At 28.4% G+C, this 17,973-nt stretch overlaps 2 protein-coding genes across 2 annotated transcripts; both read right to left on the bottom strand.

Moving 5' to 3' along the window:
• Nucleotides 1-6,290: 6,290 nt before the first annotated feature.
• LOC135140524 (zinc finger X-chromosomal protein-like) lies at nt 6,291-7,913 on the bottom strand. The gene is made up of 2 exons (XM_064071112.1): nt 7,649-7,913; nt 6,291-7,591 (listed from the first exon to the last, which is right to left on the bottom strand). Exons 1-2 carry the CDS (start codon nt 7,678-7,680, stop codon nt 6,379-6,381), a joined length of 1,245 nt encoding a protein of 414 aa, XP_063927182.1. The 5' UTR covers nt 7,681-7,913; the 3' UTR covers nt 6,291-6,378.
• Nucleotides 7,914-12,230: 4,317 nt separating this feature from the next.
• Nucleotides 12,231-13,674, bottom strand: LOC135140343 (zinc finger protein 142-like). The gene is made up of 2 exons (XM_064070835.1): nt 13,585-13,674; nt 12,231-13,538 (listed from the first exon to the last, which is right to left on the bottom strand). The coding sequence occupies exon 2, from the start codon at nt 13,527-13,529 to the stop codon at nt 12,231-12,233; it is 1,299 nt and encodes a 432-aa protein (XP_063926905.1). The 5' UTR covers nt 13,530-13,538; nt 13,585-13,674.
• Between the last annotated feature and the right edge of the window lie 4,299 nt (nt 13,675-17,973).

The following is a 17,973-nucleotide window of genomic DNA, read 5'->3' as shown; positions in this document are numbered from 1 at the left end:
GAAAAATTAAAAAATGAAAAATTGAGAAAACGAAAAATTAAAAATAAATTACTTACCAAATTACTTTGTTTCGTCGATTTTTTGATTTCTCAATTCGAGATTTTTATATTTTTCGTTTTTTTAACTGATAATTTTTCGATTTTTCCGCGTTTCGTTTTTACATTTTTTAGTTTTTCGATTTTCATGATGAAAGTGTTGGATTTTTCAGTAAAATTTTTGTATTTTCGATTTTTTTATTTGTAGATATTTAATTTTTCGATTTTCTATCTCTTGAATTTTACAATTTTTCGTTTTTACGATTTTTCAATTCTTCGATTTTTAATTTGTCTCTATTTCAGGTTTCAATGTTACAAATTTTCGATTTTACAGTTTCTTCTTTTTCTCGGTTGATTTTCAAGTTTTCATTTCTTCAATTTTTCCATTTTTAATTTTTTTTTTTCAAATTTATAATTTTGTAATTGTTTCATTTTTAAATTTGCCGATTTGTAATTTTTCACTTTTTTCAAATAATTATTAGGGTTTTTATTATTCAATTGTACAATTCTTGGCTTTTCGATAATCCGATTTTTCAGTTTCTGTATTTTTTCAATTCTTCGATTTCTCAACTTCTAAATTTTTAGGTTTTTCAGTATTTCGTTTTTTCGATGTTACAGTTTTTTTAATTTTTCCATGTTTCGTTTTTATGATTTATTAATTTTTTAGTTTCCCGGTTTTCATTTTAAAATTTTTGGATTTCGAAATTCAAAATTTTTAATTTATAGAAGTTTTTGTTTTTCGGTTTTTCAATTTTTCAATTTCTCGATTTTTAATTAATCAAGGTTTGGAGGTTTCAATATCACAATTTTTGGATTTTTCAATTGTTTTTTCAATTATCCCATTGTTCAATTTCTGAATTTTTTCATTTTGGATTTTTCAATTTTTAAATTTTCGATATTTCAAGTTCAGTTTTTAAGTCTAATTTTGTCGGTTTTTTCAAGTTTTCTTTATTTTTTCAATTCTTCAATTTCTCAATTTTTGATTTTTAAATTCAGTTCTAAATTTCGGTTTGAAAAATTTGATATCGAAAAATTGCAGAATTGCTTCGTTTTATCGATTTTTCTATTTTTCGATTTTTAATTAATCAGGGTTTTCAGGTTTCAATATTACAATTTTTCGATTTTTCAATTATCCAATTCAATTTCTCAATTTTTCAATTTTTTGATATTTTAAGTTTCATTTTAAAATCTTCGGATTTTCAAATTAAATTTTTTTGTATTTTTGATATTATTTAATTTAGAGAAATTTTTGTTTTCCGTTTTCTCAATTTTTCAATTTCGCCATTTTTTATTAATCAGGGTTTTCAGGTTTCTATATTACAATTTTTCGATTTTTCAATTGTTTTTTCAATTTTTCAGTGCTACAATTTTCCGATTTTTTGATTTTTTAGAATTTCAGTTTTAATAAATTTGTCCTTGTGTTGAAAAATTAAAAAATGAAAAATTGAGAAAACGAAAAATTAAAAATAAATTACTTACCAAATTACTTTGTTTCGTCGATTTTTTGATTTCTCAATTCGAGATTTTTATATTTTTCGTTTTTTTAACTGATAATTTTTCGATTTTTCCGCGTTTCGTTTTTACATTTTTTAGTTTTTCGATTTTCATGATGAAAGTGTTGGATTTTTCAGTAAAATTTTTGTATTTTCGATTTTTTTATTTGTAGATATTTAATTTTTCGATTTTCTATCTCTTGAATTTTACAATTTTTCGTTTTTACGATTTTTCAATTCTTCGATTTTTAATTTGTCTCTATTTCAGGTTTCAATGTTACAAATTTTCGATTTTACAGTTTCTTCTTTTTCTCGGTTGATTTTCAAGTTTTCATTTCTTCAATTTTTCCATTTTTATTTTTTTTTTTTTTCAAATTTATAATTTTCTAATTGTGTCATTTTTAAATTTGCCGATTTGAAATTTTTCACTTTTTTCAAATAATTATTAGGGATTTTATTATTCAATTATACAATTCTTGGCTTTTCCATAATTCGATTTTTCAGTTTCTGTATTTTTTCAATTCTTCGATTTCTCAACTTCTAAATTTTTCGGTTTTTCAGTGTTTCGTTTTTTCGATGTTACAATTTTTTAATTTTTCCATGTTTCGTTTTTACAATTTCTTAATTTTTTAGTTTTCCGGTTTTCATTTTAAAATTTTTGGATTTCGAAATTCAAAATTTTTGTATTTTTGTTTTTGATCATTTAACTTATAGAAGTTTTTGTTTTTCGTTTTTTCAATTTTTCAATTTCTCGATTTTTAATTAATCAAGGTTTGCAGGTTTCAAATTGACAATTTTTGGATTTTTCAATTGTTTTTTCAATTATCCCGTTGTTCAATTTCTCAATTTTTTCATTTTGGATTTTTCAATTTTTAAATTTTTCGATATTTCAAGCTTCATTTTTCAGTTTTTAAGTCTAATTTTTTCGGTTTTTTCAAGTTTTCTTTATTTTTTCAATTCTTCGATTTCTCAATTTTTGATTTTTCAATTCAGTTCAAAATTTCGGTTTGAAAAATTTGATATCGAAAAATTGCAGAATTGCTTTGTTTTGTCGATTTTTCTGTTTTTAATTAATCCGGGTTTTCAGGTTTCAATATTACAATTTTTCGATTTTTCAATTATCCAATTCAATTTCTCAATTTTTAAATTTTTTGATATTTTAAGTTTCATTTTAAAATCTTCGGATTTTCAAATTAAATTTTTTTGTATTTTTGATATTATTTAATTTACAGAAATGTTTGTTTTCCGTTTTCTCAATTTTTCAATTTCTCCATTTTTTATTAATCAGGGTTTTCAGGTTTCTATATTACAATTTTTCGATTTTTCAATTGTTTTTTCAATTTTTCAGTGTTACAATTTTCCGATTTTTTGATTTTTTTAAATTTCAGTTTTTAATAAATTTGTCCTTGTGTTGAAAAATTAAAAAATGAAAAATTGAGAAAATGAAAAATTAAAAATAAATTACTTACCAAATTACTTTGTTTCGTCGATTTTTTGATTTCTCAATTCGAGATTTTTATATTTTTCGTTTTTTTAACTGATAATTTTTCGATTTTTCCGCGTTTTGTTTTTACATTTTTTAGTTTTTCGATTTTCATGATGGAAGTGTTAGCTTTTTCAGTAAAATTTTTGTATTTTCGATTTTTTTATTTGTAGATATTTTAGTTTTTCGATTTTCTATCTCTTGATTTTTCCAAATCTTGGTTTTTTCGATTTTTCAAATTCCTCGATTTTTTATTTGTCTCTTTTTCAGGTTTCAATGTTACAAATTTTCGATTTTACACTTTCTTCTTTTTCTTGGTTGATTTTCAAGTTTTCATTTCTTCAATTTTTCCATTTTTATTTTTTTTTTTTTTCAAATTTATAATTTTCTAATTGTGTCATTTTTAAATTTGCCGATTTGAAATTTTTCACTTTTTTCAAATAATTATTAGGGATTTTATTATTCAATTATACAATTCTTGGCTTTTCCATAATTCGATTTTTCAGTTTCTGTATTTTTTCAATTCTTCGATTTCTCAACTTCTAAATTTTTCGGTTTTTCAGTGTTTCGTTTTTTCGATGTTACAATTTTTTAATTTTTCCATGTTTCGTTTTTACAATTTCTTAATTTTTTAGTTTTCCGGTTTTCATTTTAAAATTTTTGGATTTCGAAATTCAAAATTTTTGTATTTTTGTTTTTGATTATTTAACTTATAGAAGTTTTTGTTTTTCGTTTTTTCAATTTTTCAATTTCTCGATTTTTAATTAATCAAGGTTTGCAGGTTTCAAATTGACAATTTTTGGATTTTTCAATTGTTTTTTCAATTATCCCGTTGTTCAATTTCTCAATTTTTTCATTTTGGATTTTTCAATTTTTAAATTTTTCGATATTTCAAGCTTCATTTTTCAGTTTTTAAGTCTAATTTTTTCGGTTTTTTCAAGTTTTCTTTATTTTTTCAATTCTTCGATTTCTCAATTTTTGATTTTTCAATTCAGTTCAAAATTTCGGTTTGAAAAATTTGATATCGAAAAACTGCAGAATTGCTTTGTTTTGTCGATTTTTCTATTTTTAATTAATCAGGGTTTTCAGGTTTCAATATTACAATTTTTCGATTTTTCAATTATCCAATTCAATTTCTCAATTTTTCAATTTTTTGATATTTTAAGTTTCATTTTAAAATCTTTGGATTTTCAAATTAATATTTTTTTTATTTTTGATATTATTTAATTTACAGAAATTTTTGTTTTTCGTTTTTTCAATTTTTCAATTTCTCCATTTTTAATTAATCAGGGTTTTCAGGTTTCTATATTAGAATTTTTCGATTTTTCAATTGTTTTTTCGATTTTTCAGTGTTACAATTTTCCGATTTTTTGATTTTTTAAAATTTCAGTTTTAATAAATTTGTCCTTTTGTTGAAAAATTAAAAAACGAAAAATTACGAAAATGAAAAATTAAAAATAAATTACTTCCTAGTAGGTAATACCAAATTATTTTGTTTCGTCGATTTTTTGATTACTCAATTCGAGATTTTTATATTTTTGGTTTTTTTAATTGATAATTTTTCGATTTTTCCGCGTTTCGTTTTTAAATTTTTCGATTTTCATTATGAAAGTGTTGGATTTTTCAGTAAAATTTTTGTATTTTCGATTTTATCATTTGTAGATATTTTAATTTTTCGATTTTCTATCTCTTGAATTTTACGATTTTTCGTTTTTTCGATTTTTCAATTCCTCGATTTTTAATTTATCTCTTTTTCAGGTTTCAATGTTACAAATTTTCGATTTTACAGTTTCTTCTTTTTTTCGGTTGATTTTCAAATTTTCATTTCTTCAATTTTTCCATTTTTAATTTTTTTTTTCAAATTTATAATTTTGTAATTGTTTCATTTTTAAATTTGCCGATTTGTAATTTTTCACTTTTTTCAATTAATTATTAGGGATTTTATTATTCACTTGTACAATTCTTCGCTTTTCCATAATCCGATTTTTCAGTTTCTGTATTTTTTCAATTCTTCGATTTCTCAACTTCTAAATTTTTCGGTTTTTCAGTGTTTCGTTTTTTCGATGTTACAATCTTTTTATTTTTCCATGTTTCGTTTTTATAATTTATTAATTCTTTAGTTTTCCCGTTTTCATTTTAAAATTTTTGGATTTCGAAATTCAAAATTTTTGTATTTTTGATTATTTAATTTATAGAAGTTTTTGTTTTTCGTTTTTCCAATTTTTCAATTTCTCGATTTTTAATTAATCAAGGTTTGCAGGTTACAATATCACAATTTTTGGATTTTTCAATTGTTTTTTCAATTATCCCATTGTTCAATTTCTCAATTTTTTCATTCTGGATTTTTCAATTTTTAAATTTTTCGATATTTCAAGTTTCATTTTTCAGTTTTTAAGTCTAATTTTTTCAGTTTTTTCAAGTTTTCTTTATTTTTTCAATTCAAAATTTCGGTTTGGAAAATTTGATATCGAAAAATTGCAGAATTGCTTCGTTTCGTCGATTTTTCTATTTTTCGATCTTTAGTTATTCAGGGTTTTGAGGTTTTACTGTTACAGTTTTTCGATTTTTCAATAATCCAATTCAATTTCTCAATTTTTCAATTTTTTGATATTTCAAGTTTCATTTTTAAATTTTTGGATTTTCCAATTAAAAATTTTTGTATTTTTGATATTATTTAATTTACAGAAATTTTTGTTTTTCAATTTTTCAATTTCTCCAAGAAAATGAAAAATTAAAAATAAATTACTTCCAAGTAGGTGATACCAAATTATTTCGTTTCGTCGAGTTTTTGATTTCCCAATTCGAGATTTTTATATTTTTCGTTTTTTTAATTGATAATTTTTCGATTTTTCCGCATTCCGTTTTTACATTTTTCGATTTCTCCATTTTTTAGTTTTTTGATTTTCATTATGAAAGTGTTGGATTTTTCTGTAAAATTTTTGTATTTTCGATTTTTTCATTTCATTTTAATCAGGATTTTCAGGTGTCAATATTACAAATTTTCAATTTTTCAATTATCCACTTGTTTAATTCCCCATTTTTTTTTCATTTTCCGATTTTCCAATTTTAAAATTTTTCGATCTTCCAAGTTTCATTTTTAAATTCTATACTTTTTAGACGTTTCAATGTTACACCTTTATAACTGTCAGTTCAAATATATTTTTTATTGACGATGCACATCCTGACCGATATAAGATCTATGATTCAATTGACATGTAAAAGCTGCGTTGCCAAACTTAGTGCTAATCATAGAGGAAAGAATGCGTAATTAAATTCCAGTTCTTTTTTCGAAAATTTTATTAAAACGGCAGTCACAAACTATAAATACCTAAAAAACTGTCCTAACACAAATATTTTACAACATAAACTAATTTAAATGGGCCTTCACGTGCTTCTTCAACAGAATTTTACTATTACTTTTATATGAACAGTTCGCACATTCATACCGTCCCGGTTTTTCCGGATGATACAAATTCACGTGCTTCTTCAAATTCGAGTTCTGTTTGGCTCTGAAAGGACACTCTCCGCATTCGTACCACTTGACTTTCTCATCATCCAAGTGTCGACAAACGACGTGACGTTTCAAATGCGACGAGTTCTTAGTTTTAAACTGACAATTCCCGCATTCGTACCACTTAATCGTCGTCACGTCTGAATGTGTTGTAATTGTGTGTGTCTTCAAAGAACTGCTGTACCTAGTTTTAAACGGACACTGATTACATTCGTACCATTTAACATCGGTTCCGTTTGAATGTCGGTTGTTCGTGTGATCTCTCAAGTAACTTTCCAGTTTAGTTTTGTATGGGCAATATTTACACTGAAACGATTTGGTGTCTAAATGGTGGACAGTTATATGCGTTTTTAGTCGATCTTTTCTTTTATTTTTATACGAACAGTGGGAACATTCGTACCACTTAACTTCTTCTTCGTTTAAGTGTTGCGAAATTACGTGATTTTTTAAACTCGTTGCATGTTTAGTCTTGAACGGGCAATTTTTACATTCGTACCATTTAATTATTTGTTCGTGTCGATGTTGCCGCGTCACGTGTCGCTTCAACGAGTCGTTGATTTTGGTTCTGAATGGACACTCGATGCAGTCGTACCATTTAACATCTTCGTCGTTCAAGTGGACGTTGTTTATGTGTCTTTTTAAGTTACTTTTTATCTTAGTTTTAAATGGGCATTTGTCGCATTCGTGCCACTCAGCGTCCGCATCGTCCAAATGGGTGTAATTTACGTGGACTTTTAAAGATCCTGTACTTGTACATTTGTATGAACACTGGTCACATGCATACCGTTTGTTCGATTGACGAAGACTCACAAGATTTTCCTTCTTCTGTGGACATGCTAAAGTATGGTGGAGCCACTTCAATGAGAAATTTGTTTCAAAGTCGCATTTTTCGCAAACGTAACTTTGTATGTGAAACTTCTCACTTGATAAATCGTCTCCAGGTTCTTTTTTAAGACCATGATATTCATCGACGTGTTGTTTGAACAAAACCGTCAGTTCCGTTTTAAAATCGCACTCTTTACAGTAAAATAACTCGATTTTGGCATTTTCGCAAGTTTCTTGTAGCAATCTAAACACAAATCAAAATATCAAAACAAAAACAACTTTCTAGACAGGTTTATCTTACAACTTTTTTCTTGTTTTCGAATAGCTAACCATGGGCACTTTTTGCCAGGGAATTGAACCCTTCTTCAGATATTTTTTCTTGGAATTTAAGGTACCTTAAACAAGACTTAACCTTACTTTTTTAATGTCACGAATATTTTCCCCGTTCCTCTAGTGCACAAGATAACCGCTAGGTGTCAGCCACTTTGCACGATTTTCCAAGAAAATGTCTGGAATGTGTCACTATTCCAAACTTGACATTTCGACTAAAGCAATTTCAGGTACATTGTAACATAACCTCAAAATACGTACGACCAACTACAGAACCAGAGAACATAGAGAAGCGTCATAGTTTAAATTAAATGACGGTTGAGGACTCCTCGACTTATGTTGGCAACAGTGTTCGTTTCTAACTAGGAATAAAATTAACTAGAAAAAATGTAATAATATTTTTAACGACGCGTTTTAGTTTCAACAAATTGACACTAGATTTACCAGAATATTACAAGCTGCTTACTGTTTCCTTCACTCTAATTCAGGTCACACGATTTAAAGTTCGTCGTCTGAGAACTTGTTTGATCTACAGACCAGAGCGCACTCAGGCCAATGTCGACTCTAAGCGTTCGGAAACGATTTGATTTATAAGCCACAATCTGTGACCTGATACACATCCTAAGTTATAATTTCTTGCTGTTTCAGCTTTCGAATTCTCAGTTTTTCGAAATTTTAGTTTGGGGACTTTTCAGTTTACTCCTATTTATTATTTGATTTTTAATTTCTCAATTTTTCAATTTCTCGGTTTTCAGTTTTTCTCTTCAATTTTACGATTTTTAAATATTTCGATTTTTCAAGTTTTGACTTTTATAAACTCTTTATTCGTCGATTTTTCAATTAATTGATTTTTCAGGTTTTTTGGTTTTTCAATTTTTCTATTTCTTCAGGTTTCGATTTTTCAACTTCACTTTTTTGATTTTTCGATTTCTCAATTTTTCAATTTTTTAATTTCTCAGTTTTTCGACATTTCAGTTTTAGGATTTTTCAGTTTACTTATTATTCAATTTTTCGATCTTACGATTTTGCAGATTTTTGATTTTTCAATTTTTCGATTCTTTAGATTCTCAGTTTTTGAATATTTCAGTATTGGGATTTTTCAGTTTTTCGATTCGTCAGTTTTTTTTTCATTTTTCAGTTTTTCGATATTTCAGTTTTGGGATTTTTCAATATTTCTGTTCTTCGACTTTTCCATTTTTGACTTCTGGATTTTACGATGTGTCGACTTTTTACTTTTTCGATTTTTAAATTTTAAATTTCTCAATTTTTTTGTATTTTAATTTTTCAATATTTAAAATTTTAGATTTTTCTATTTCTCGATTTTTCATTTTAGCTCTTCCATATTTCAATTTTTCAAATGTTTCGATTTCTTAATCTTTCGATTTTTCGACTTTCCGGTTTTCGATTTTCTGTTTTTCAATTGTCGTTTTTTCAAATTTTCGATTTTTCAATTTTTCAAATTTGACATTTATAAACTGTTAATTTTTGGATTTTTCAATTAATCGATGTTTTGATTTTCCCATTTCTTGACTTTTGGGGGTTTCGATATTTCTGTTCAATTCTTTAATCTTTTGGTTTTTCAAATTTTAAGTTTAGCTTTTTTTTGAGTTTCCCGATTTTTCACCTTCTCGGTTTTTAATTTTTCGATTTTTTTTTTTTCAAATCTGGAATTGTCTCAATGTTTAAACTGTTCGATTTTTCAATTTCATTGTTTTTCAGGTTTTAGAATTTTCAATTTCTTGATTTTAAATTTTTCGTTTCAATTGTCGGGCTTTTCAATTTTAAATTTTCCAGTTTTTCAATTTTGAACTTTTGAATGTTGTCATTTATGATTTTTCAATGTTTCAAGTTTTGCAGTTTTCCGGCTTTTCAATTTTTCATGGGTTCAAATTTTGATTTTCCAATTTCTATAAATTTTAATTTTTCGATTTTTTCAATTTTTAGATTTTTAATTTTCACGATTTTTCGCTTTTTAGTTTTTCAATTTAAATTTTTTTGTTATTCAGTTTCTTGATTTTTAATTTTTTGTTTCAGTTGTTTAAATTTTTTAGTTTTTTATTTATGAACTTTTGAATCTTTCCATTTTAGATTTTTCAATATTTCAAGATTTGCAAGTTTCCAGTTTTTCAATTTTTCCATTTCTTAAATTTTTTGATTTTCCAGTTTATATATATTTTAATGTTTTTTTTAATATTTAGGCTAGTTTTTCGATTTTTAATTTTTGAATTTTTCGATTTTTTTATTTTTCAGTTTTTCAATATCTAAATTTTTTAATTCTTCCATGTTTCGATTTTTCACTTTCACGTTTTTTCAACTTTTAGATCTTCAGTTTTTCAAGCCTCGAGTTATTTCAATTTCCAAAATTTTCGATTTTTCAATTTCTGTATTTTTAATGTTCCTTTTTAATTGTTGGAATTTTTAATGTTAAATTTTTCCGTTTTTCAATTTTTGAATTTTTCCATTTCCATTTTTGACTTCTGGAATTTTCGATGTGTCGACTTTTTACTTTTTCGATTTTTAAATTTTAGATTTCTCAATTTTTTTGTATTTTAATTTTTCAATATTTAAAGTGATTTTTTTTATTTCTCATTTTAGCTCTTCCATATTTCAATTTTTCAAATCTTTCGATTTTTCGACTTTCCGGTTTTAGATTTTCTGTTTTTCAATTGTCGTTTTTTCAAATTTTCGATTTTTCAATTTTTCAAATTTGACATTTATAAACTGTTATTTTATTGATTTTTCAATCAATCGTTGTTTTGATTTTCCCATTTCTTGACTTTCGAGGGTTTCGATATTCCTGTTCAATTCTTTAAGTTTTCGATTTTTCAGGTTTTTGATTTTTCATTTTTTAGTTTTTTTTAAGGTTTCGATTTTTCTACTTCACTTTATGGATTTTTCGATTGCTCAATTTTTTGACTTTTTAGGTTCTCAGTTTTTGGATATTTCAGTTTTCGGATTTTTCAGGTTTTCCCATTTTTCAGTTTTTCTTTCATTTTTCAGTTTGTCGATATCTCAGTTTTGGGATTTTTCAATATTTTGATTCTTCGACTTTTCGGTTTTTGACTCCTGGGTTTTTCGATGTGTTGACTTTTTTACTTTTTCGATTTTTCAATTTTTGGATTTTTAAATTTTAGATTGTTCAATCTTTTGATATTTTAGTTTTTCAATATTTCTTAGTCTTTCGATTTTTCGACTTCCTGGTTTTAGATGTTCTGTTTTTCAATTTTTCGATTTGTTAATTTTTCATTCCCGATTTATCGAGATTTGATTGTTCAGGTTTTCGATTTATCAGTTTTTCAATTTTTTATTTTGGCCTATTTCGGTTTCTCATTTTTTCCAGTTTTCAATTTTTTCGTTTTTTTTATTTTTCCGCTTTTCCAATTTTTCAACTTTTAACTTTTTGTTTGTCGATTTCTCTATTTTTCAATTTTTCGACTTCATCACTTTTCGATTTCTCGTCTTTTTGATCATTCAATCTCTCAATTTTTCAATTTTTCGAATTTTAAGTTTTTTGATTTCTCGATTTATCGAAATTTGGATTTTCCGATATTTTGATTGTCAATTTATAAATTGTTCAATTTTTAACTTTTCTATTTTTCGATTTTGGCCTATTTCGGTTTCTCAATTCTTCGACTTTTCGACTCCATGATTTCTTGATCTTTTGATTTTTCGATTTCTCGGTTTTTTGATTTTCCAGTTTTTCGATGTTTCGATTTTTCAGTTATCCGACTTTTTAAATTTGGGAGTTTCGATTTCTCAATTTTTCGTTATTCGATTTTTAAATTTTAGATTTTTGAATTTCACATTTTTTGGATTTTCTGATGTTTCATTTTTCGATTTTTCAATGTTTCGGTTTTACGGTTTTTTAAGGTTTCGATTTTGCGATTATTTGATTTCTCGATTTCTCAAATTTTCGATTATTTTAATTTTTCATTTTTTTTTTCTCACTGTTAATATCATACAGTGTATCGAAAACAACCACAAAAATTGTCACTAAAAACATTCATACAAAATAGAACACAGCCTTTCCAAAACATTTTCCCGAAAAAAATCCATTGGGTTATTACGATTTCAACAATATTCTTAGTTTAAAACGTTTTGCTAGTATAAAACACAAATAAAGAATTAATTCTTAGTCAAACAAAATATGTAAAATCATCTAAATATGTACCAAAAATATTCACCTAGTCGTTATAAAAACCGACTAAACAACTATTTCCCGCAGAAATTATAGTCCAAACCAACCAAATCGCTTCTGAACGTTTAGAGTCGACATTGGCCTGAGCGCGTTCTGGTCTGTAGATCAAACAAGTTCTCAGGCGACAAGTTGTAGTGAAACAAGTTTTTTTATTCGCATCGACTATTTAAATTTGGCGCTTTCCTTTGACGGTTGAGGACTCCAATGTCAATAAGGGTGGTTTTGCAAAATCAGACTGTATGTCGCTTCTCTATGTTCTCTGACAGAACACTGAAAGTCGAAGAACAAACATGGAACAACAAACAGGTGGGCTCATGATGTCCACTAATAAAATACAATTTTTTTTTTCGAAATTTTAATGAAAATGATGACTTTTCACATGTTTTCTTAAATATGAACCCAATTTAGCTGTGTAGGGACAATATTTACACAAATACGATTTTATATCCGAATGGTGGATATTGATGTGTTGCTTCAAGTTGGCTTTTCTTTTATTTTGATACGAACACTGTGCACATTTATACCACTCCGAGCTTTTGGAATGACGAACATTCACGTGGGTCTTTAAATCCGTAATGAATTTGGTTTTGAAAGTGCACTCTTCACATTCGTGCCACTTGACTTCTCCTTCATCCAGGTGTTTACGAATAACATGGACTCTTAATCCCGATAAGCGCTTAGTTCTGAACGGGCAATTTTCGCATTCGTACCACTTAATTTCTCCTTCGTCTGAGTGTTTTGCAATAACGTGGGTCTGCACACATTTTTTATACCGAGTTTTGAATGGGCACTGGTTGCATTCGTACCATTTAACTTCAGTTCCGTCTGAATGGTGATACTTTAAATGATCTTTGAAATATCGCTCCAATTTAGCTTTATACGGACACTGTTTGCATTGATACTTGATATCTAAATGGTGGACACTTGTATGCAGTTTTAAATGATCTTTTTTTGTACTTTTATAAGAACAGTTGGCACATTCGTACCACTCAACTTCTTTTTCATCCAAATGTTGACTGATTGTGTGCTTTTTTAAACTCGACGCTCGTTTAGTTTTGAATGGGCACTTGTCACATTTGTACCATTTAACTTTTTCTTCGGCTAGATGTTTCGCAATTACGTGTGGCTTCAAAGAAGTTCGATACTTGGTTCTGAATGGGCACTGTGTGCATTCGTACCATTTAATATCTTCTTCGTTGGAGTGAAACCAATTTATGTGTCTTTTCAAGCTATATTTTAGTTTTGTTTTAAATTGACACTCTGCGCAGTCATACCAACCTATTTTGTCATTTTGGTTGAAGTCCCTGCACGATGAAACGTGTTGAAGCCACTTTAACGAAAAATTTGTTTCAAAATTGCAATTTTTGCAAACGTAGTTCAGTACACTAAAGTTGTCACTTGGTTCTTTTTTAAGAGCGTGATGTTTGAACAGAATCGTTAGTGACGTTTTAAAATCGCAGTCCTTACAGTAAAAGGGTTCAATTTTGGCATTTTCGCAATCGAATTTTTCCAAAGGGAGGCGGTGTCGTCTCGCGTGGTTCACCATAGGAAAAAGTGACGTAGTAAAATATGGACATAGCGTACAACTGTGGACACTTTTCTTTGCAGATAGTTTTCGAACTATAAATGTTGTCGGGAAGTCCAAAGTTGACATTTTGGTTGCCTAAAACCGGCTTAGTAAACAAAGGAAACAGATGCACTTTGGTTACCTAAATCCCTTTGTGGCACTGTTTCGCGTCCCAATTAAACCAGAAATAATAAATTTAGATCACTGATTGCTAATACATTATAGGTTAGGGCAGGGTTGCCAATCGTGAAAACAAATAACACTAGTTCTATTACGAAATTTCTTTTAATCCACAAAATAAAACATCGTTTTTTTTGTCCTTCCATCGAAATGACGGTTCTTCATATAACTTAAAGTTAAAACCGTTTTATCAAACTAGGGAATAACGCTGGCACTTTTCTTACCCTTTTTGTTTCTTCTTGACGCACCTAACCTAACATTTCAAGGTTTTCTGAAAACCTTAGTAATTTAGACACGTTTCAAGTTTCTTGTTGTTGAAGTAAGTCTACACATATTAAGAAAAAAAAGGGAAAATGTAGCCCCACCCACCCGCCCTATCATAATTGTGATGATTTTTTTATTCGTCGTGAGCCAAGGGGGCGGAGCTTAACTGCAAAAACCTTATTTCTCTACGAGAAATTAATAACATGTTTTTGACTATCGTATCAATGAATACTATATATATTAAGAAAAATTAAAGCCAAAAATTAAGCCCCACCCATACCTGCCCTGATCTAAATAGTAATGAAGTTTTCATTCGTTGGTAGACCTAGGGGCGGAGCCTAATTGCAAAATCCATATTTCCTTGCAAAAATGTACCATTGTATTATAATCATTCTTTAAGTTTCTTGTTGTGAAAAGATGGCTATGCATATTAAGAAAAACAAAGGTAAAATATAAGCCCCGCCCACCCACCCGTGTCTCAGTTGTGATGAATTTTTTATTCGTTGTCACATAGAGGGGCGGAGTTTAATTGCAAAATCAATATTTTTCCACAAAAACTTACCATTTTAGATGTTTTAAGTTTCTTGTTGTCGAAATAAGTCTACACATACTAATAAAAAAGGCAAAATGTAAGCCCGCCCACCCACCCTATCTCAATTGTAATGATTTTTTTTATTCGTCGTGAGTCAAGAGGGCGGAGCTTAACTGCAAAATCCTTATTTCTATTTCTACGGGAAATTAAAAACATGTTTTAGAGTATCGTGTTGTTCAAAGAATACAAGGTATATTAAAAAATAATAATAATAAAGCCAAAGGTTAAGCCCCACCCACACCTGCCCGGATCTAAATATGTAGTAATGAAGTTTTCATTCGTTGCCATTTTAAACGTGTTTTGAGTTTCTAAGAATAAAAAAATCATCACAAACGAGATGGGGTGGGTGGGCGGGGTTTATATTTTCCCTTTCTTTCTTAATATACCTAGTATTCTTTAAACAACACCATACTTAAAAACATCTTTTTAATTTCTCATAGAGGAGTTTGCAGTTACGCTCCGCCCCCTTGGCTCACGACGAATAAAAAAATCATCACAATCGAGATATGGTGGGTGGGCGGGGCTACATTTTGTCTTTTTTTTTTTCTTAATATGTGTAGACTTATTTCGATCACAAGAAAATTGTCTAAAATTGTAAATTTGTAATAATCAACTTAAATCCTCCACTTTTCTTCTACAATTCCTTTAAATACGACAAAAGTTGAACCTCAAAGTTACTATCAACGGCATGTTTTTGAGTATCATGTTGTTCAAAGAATGCTAAGTTTACTAAGAAAAACGGGCAAAATATAAACCCCGCCCACCCACCCAATCTTAATTGTGATGATTTTTTTATTCTTGAAAACTTGAAACACATTTAAAAAGGTAAATTTTTGTATGGAAATATGGATTTTGCAATTAGGCTCTGCCCCTCGGTTTACGACGAATAAAAAAAAATCATCAGAATTGAGATGGGGTGGGTGGGTGGGGCTTATATTTTGCCTTTTTTCTCGATATACGTGGTAGTTTTTTCAGAACAAGAAACTTAAAACATGGTTAAAATGGTAAATTCTTCTAGACAAATATGAATCTTGCAATTAAGCCCCACCTATCGATATGACAACGAATGAAAAATTCATCACAATTGACAGCTGACGTCGAGGCGGGTATGGGTTGGGCCTAATCTTTGTCTTTATTTTTTTCTTAATATACACAGAATCCTTTGAACAACACAATAATCAAACAGATGTTTTTAATTTGTCATAGAGAAATAAGGATATTGCAGTTAAGCTCCGCCCTCTTGGCTCACGACGAATAAAAAAATAATCCGAATTGAGGTAGGGTGGGTGGTCGGGGCTATATTTTGCCTCTTTTTCGTAATATGTGTAGACTTAATTCGAACTTAAAACATGTCTAAAATGGTAAATGTAGTAAATTCACCACTTTTCTTCTACAACCTCTTTAAATACGGCAAAAGTTGAACATCAAAGTTACTAGTTATTATTCGCCGTGCGCCAAGGGGGCGGAGCTTAACTGCACAATATTTTTTTCTTTATAAGAAATTAAAACATGTTTTTGAGTATGGTGTTGTTTAAAGAATACTAGGTATATTAAAAAAAAAGGCAAAATATATACCCCGCCCGCCCACCCCATCTCGATTGTGATGATTTATTTTTATTCTATCAATTTTTCAAGGTAGATTATCATCAACAAATATAATTTTTCGTGTATTTTATTGAATGGGTTTTTAAGTATCGATTTTTATAAAAATCAAAAGCTTCCAATATTCTAAAATCGATACCTAAAAAGTTATTCAATAAAATACATGAAAAATCCATATCTGTTGATGACAATCTACCTTGAAAAATTGATAGAATAAAAATAAATCATCACAATCGAGATGGGGTGGGTGGGCGGGGTTTATATTTTCCCTTTCTTTCTTAATATACTTAGTATTCTTTAAACAACACCATACTTAAAAACATCTTTTTAATTTCTCATAGAGGAGTTTGCAGTTACGCTCCGCCCCCTTGGCTCACGACGAATAAAAAAAATCATCACAATCGAGATAGGGTGGGTGGGCGGGGCTACATTTTGTCTTTTTTTTTTTCTTAATATGTGTAGACTTATTTCGATCACAAGAAAATTGTCTAAAATTGTAAATTTGTAATAATCAACTTAAATCCTCCACTTTTCTTCTACAATTCCTTTAAATACGACAAAAGTTGAACCTCAAAGTTACTATCAACGGCATGTTTTTGAGTATCATGTTGTTCAAAGAATGCTAAGTATACTAAGAAAAACGGGCAAAATATAAACCCCGCCCACCCACCCAATCTCAATTGTGATGATTTTTTATTCTTGAAAACTTGAAACACATTTAAAAAGGTAAATTTATAAAAATGTAGATTTCTTTTCACAATATGAAACTTAAAATAGGGTTAAAATGGAAAATTTATATAAGGAAATATTGATTTTGCAATTAAGCTTCCCCGCATAATTGCAAAATCCATACTTCCTTGCAAAAATGTACCATGCTTTAAGTTTCTTGTTGTGAAAAGATGGCCATGTATATTAAGAAAAACAAAGGTAAAATATAAGCCCCGCCCACCCACCCGTGTCTCTGTTGTGATGAATTTTTTATTCGTTGTCACATAGAGGGGCGGAGTTTAATTGCAAAATCAATATTTTTTAAGTTTCTTGTTCTAAAAGACGACTGTGTATATAAAGAAAAAAAAAACAAAATATAAGCCCCGCCCACCCGCCCTATCTCAATTGTAATGATTTTTTTTATTCGTCGTGAGTCAAGAGGGCGGAGCTTAACTGCAAGATCCTTATTTCTCTACGAGGAATTAAAAACATGTTTTTGACTATCGTGTCCTTCAATGAATACTATTATATGTATATTAAGGAGAGATTAAAGCCAAAGTAGTAATGAAGTTTTCATTCGTTGCCATTTTAAACGTGTTTTGGGTTTCTAAGAATAAAAAAATCATCACAAACGAGATGGGGTGGGTGGGCGGGGTTTATATTTAGCCTTTTTTTCTTAACGTACATAATATTCTTTGAAGAACACGATACTCAAAAACATGTTTTAATTTCTTGTAAAGAAATAAGTATTTTGCAGTTAAGCCCTGCCCCTTTGGTTCACGGCGAATAAAAAAATCATCACAATTGAGACAGGGCGGGTGGGCGGGCTTACATTTTGTCTTTTTGGTGTAATATGTGTAGACATCTTTTCACAACATGAACTGAAATCTGTTTAAAATAAAAAAAAAAAAACAGTTAAAAGACGAGTGATTGCATCCGATGTACAAATTCCACTTAGTGACCTTGTACATTGTTCTTGTTCAGCGTTTTTCATTATTTATAATTTTACAAGTTTCGTGTAAGTAAACAAAGTATATTTCTTTAGAAACATAATTAATTGTGCTACTAACGATAAACTGACTGTGGGGTACCCTATGATGCATGAATAACAATAAAAACAGTATCATTAAATTTTATGAATTATTTATTATACATGATTTCGACGTAGCTATCACATTACTCGAA

The sequence above is a fragment of the Zophobas morio genome, unplaced genomic scaffold (assembly GCF_036711695.1).
Source record: "Zophobas morio isolate AGI-343-1 ecotype UQ-CSIRO unplaced genomic scaffold, CSIRO_AGI_Zmor_V1 ptg000040l, whole genome shotgun sequence".
Lineage (NCBI taxonomy): Eukaryota > Metazoa > Arthropoda > Insecta > Coleoptera > Tenebrionidae > Zophobas > Zophobas morio.
This window is presented reverse-complemented; position numbering and strand designations above follow the sequence as displayed.

Excerpts from the sequence above, each read along its gene's own strand:
- LOC135140524 (XM_064071112.1), bottom strand. The coding sequence starts at position 7,680 with ATGGTTAGCTATTCGAAAACAAGAAAAAAGTT. Across the intron at positions 7,592-7,648 it reads TCGAAAACAAGAAAAAAGTT|ATTGCTACAAGAAACTTGCG; the intron begins GTAAGATAAACC and ends ATTTGTGTTTAG.
- LOC135140343 (XM_064070835.1), bottom strand. The coding sequence starts at position 13,529 with ATGTCAACTTTGGACTTCCCGACAACATTTATAGTTCGAAAACTATCT.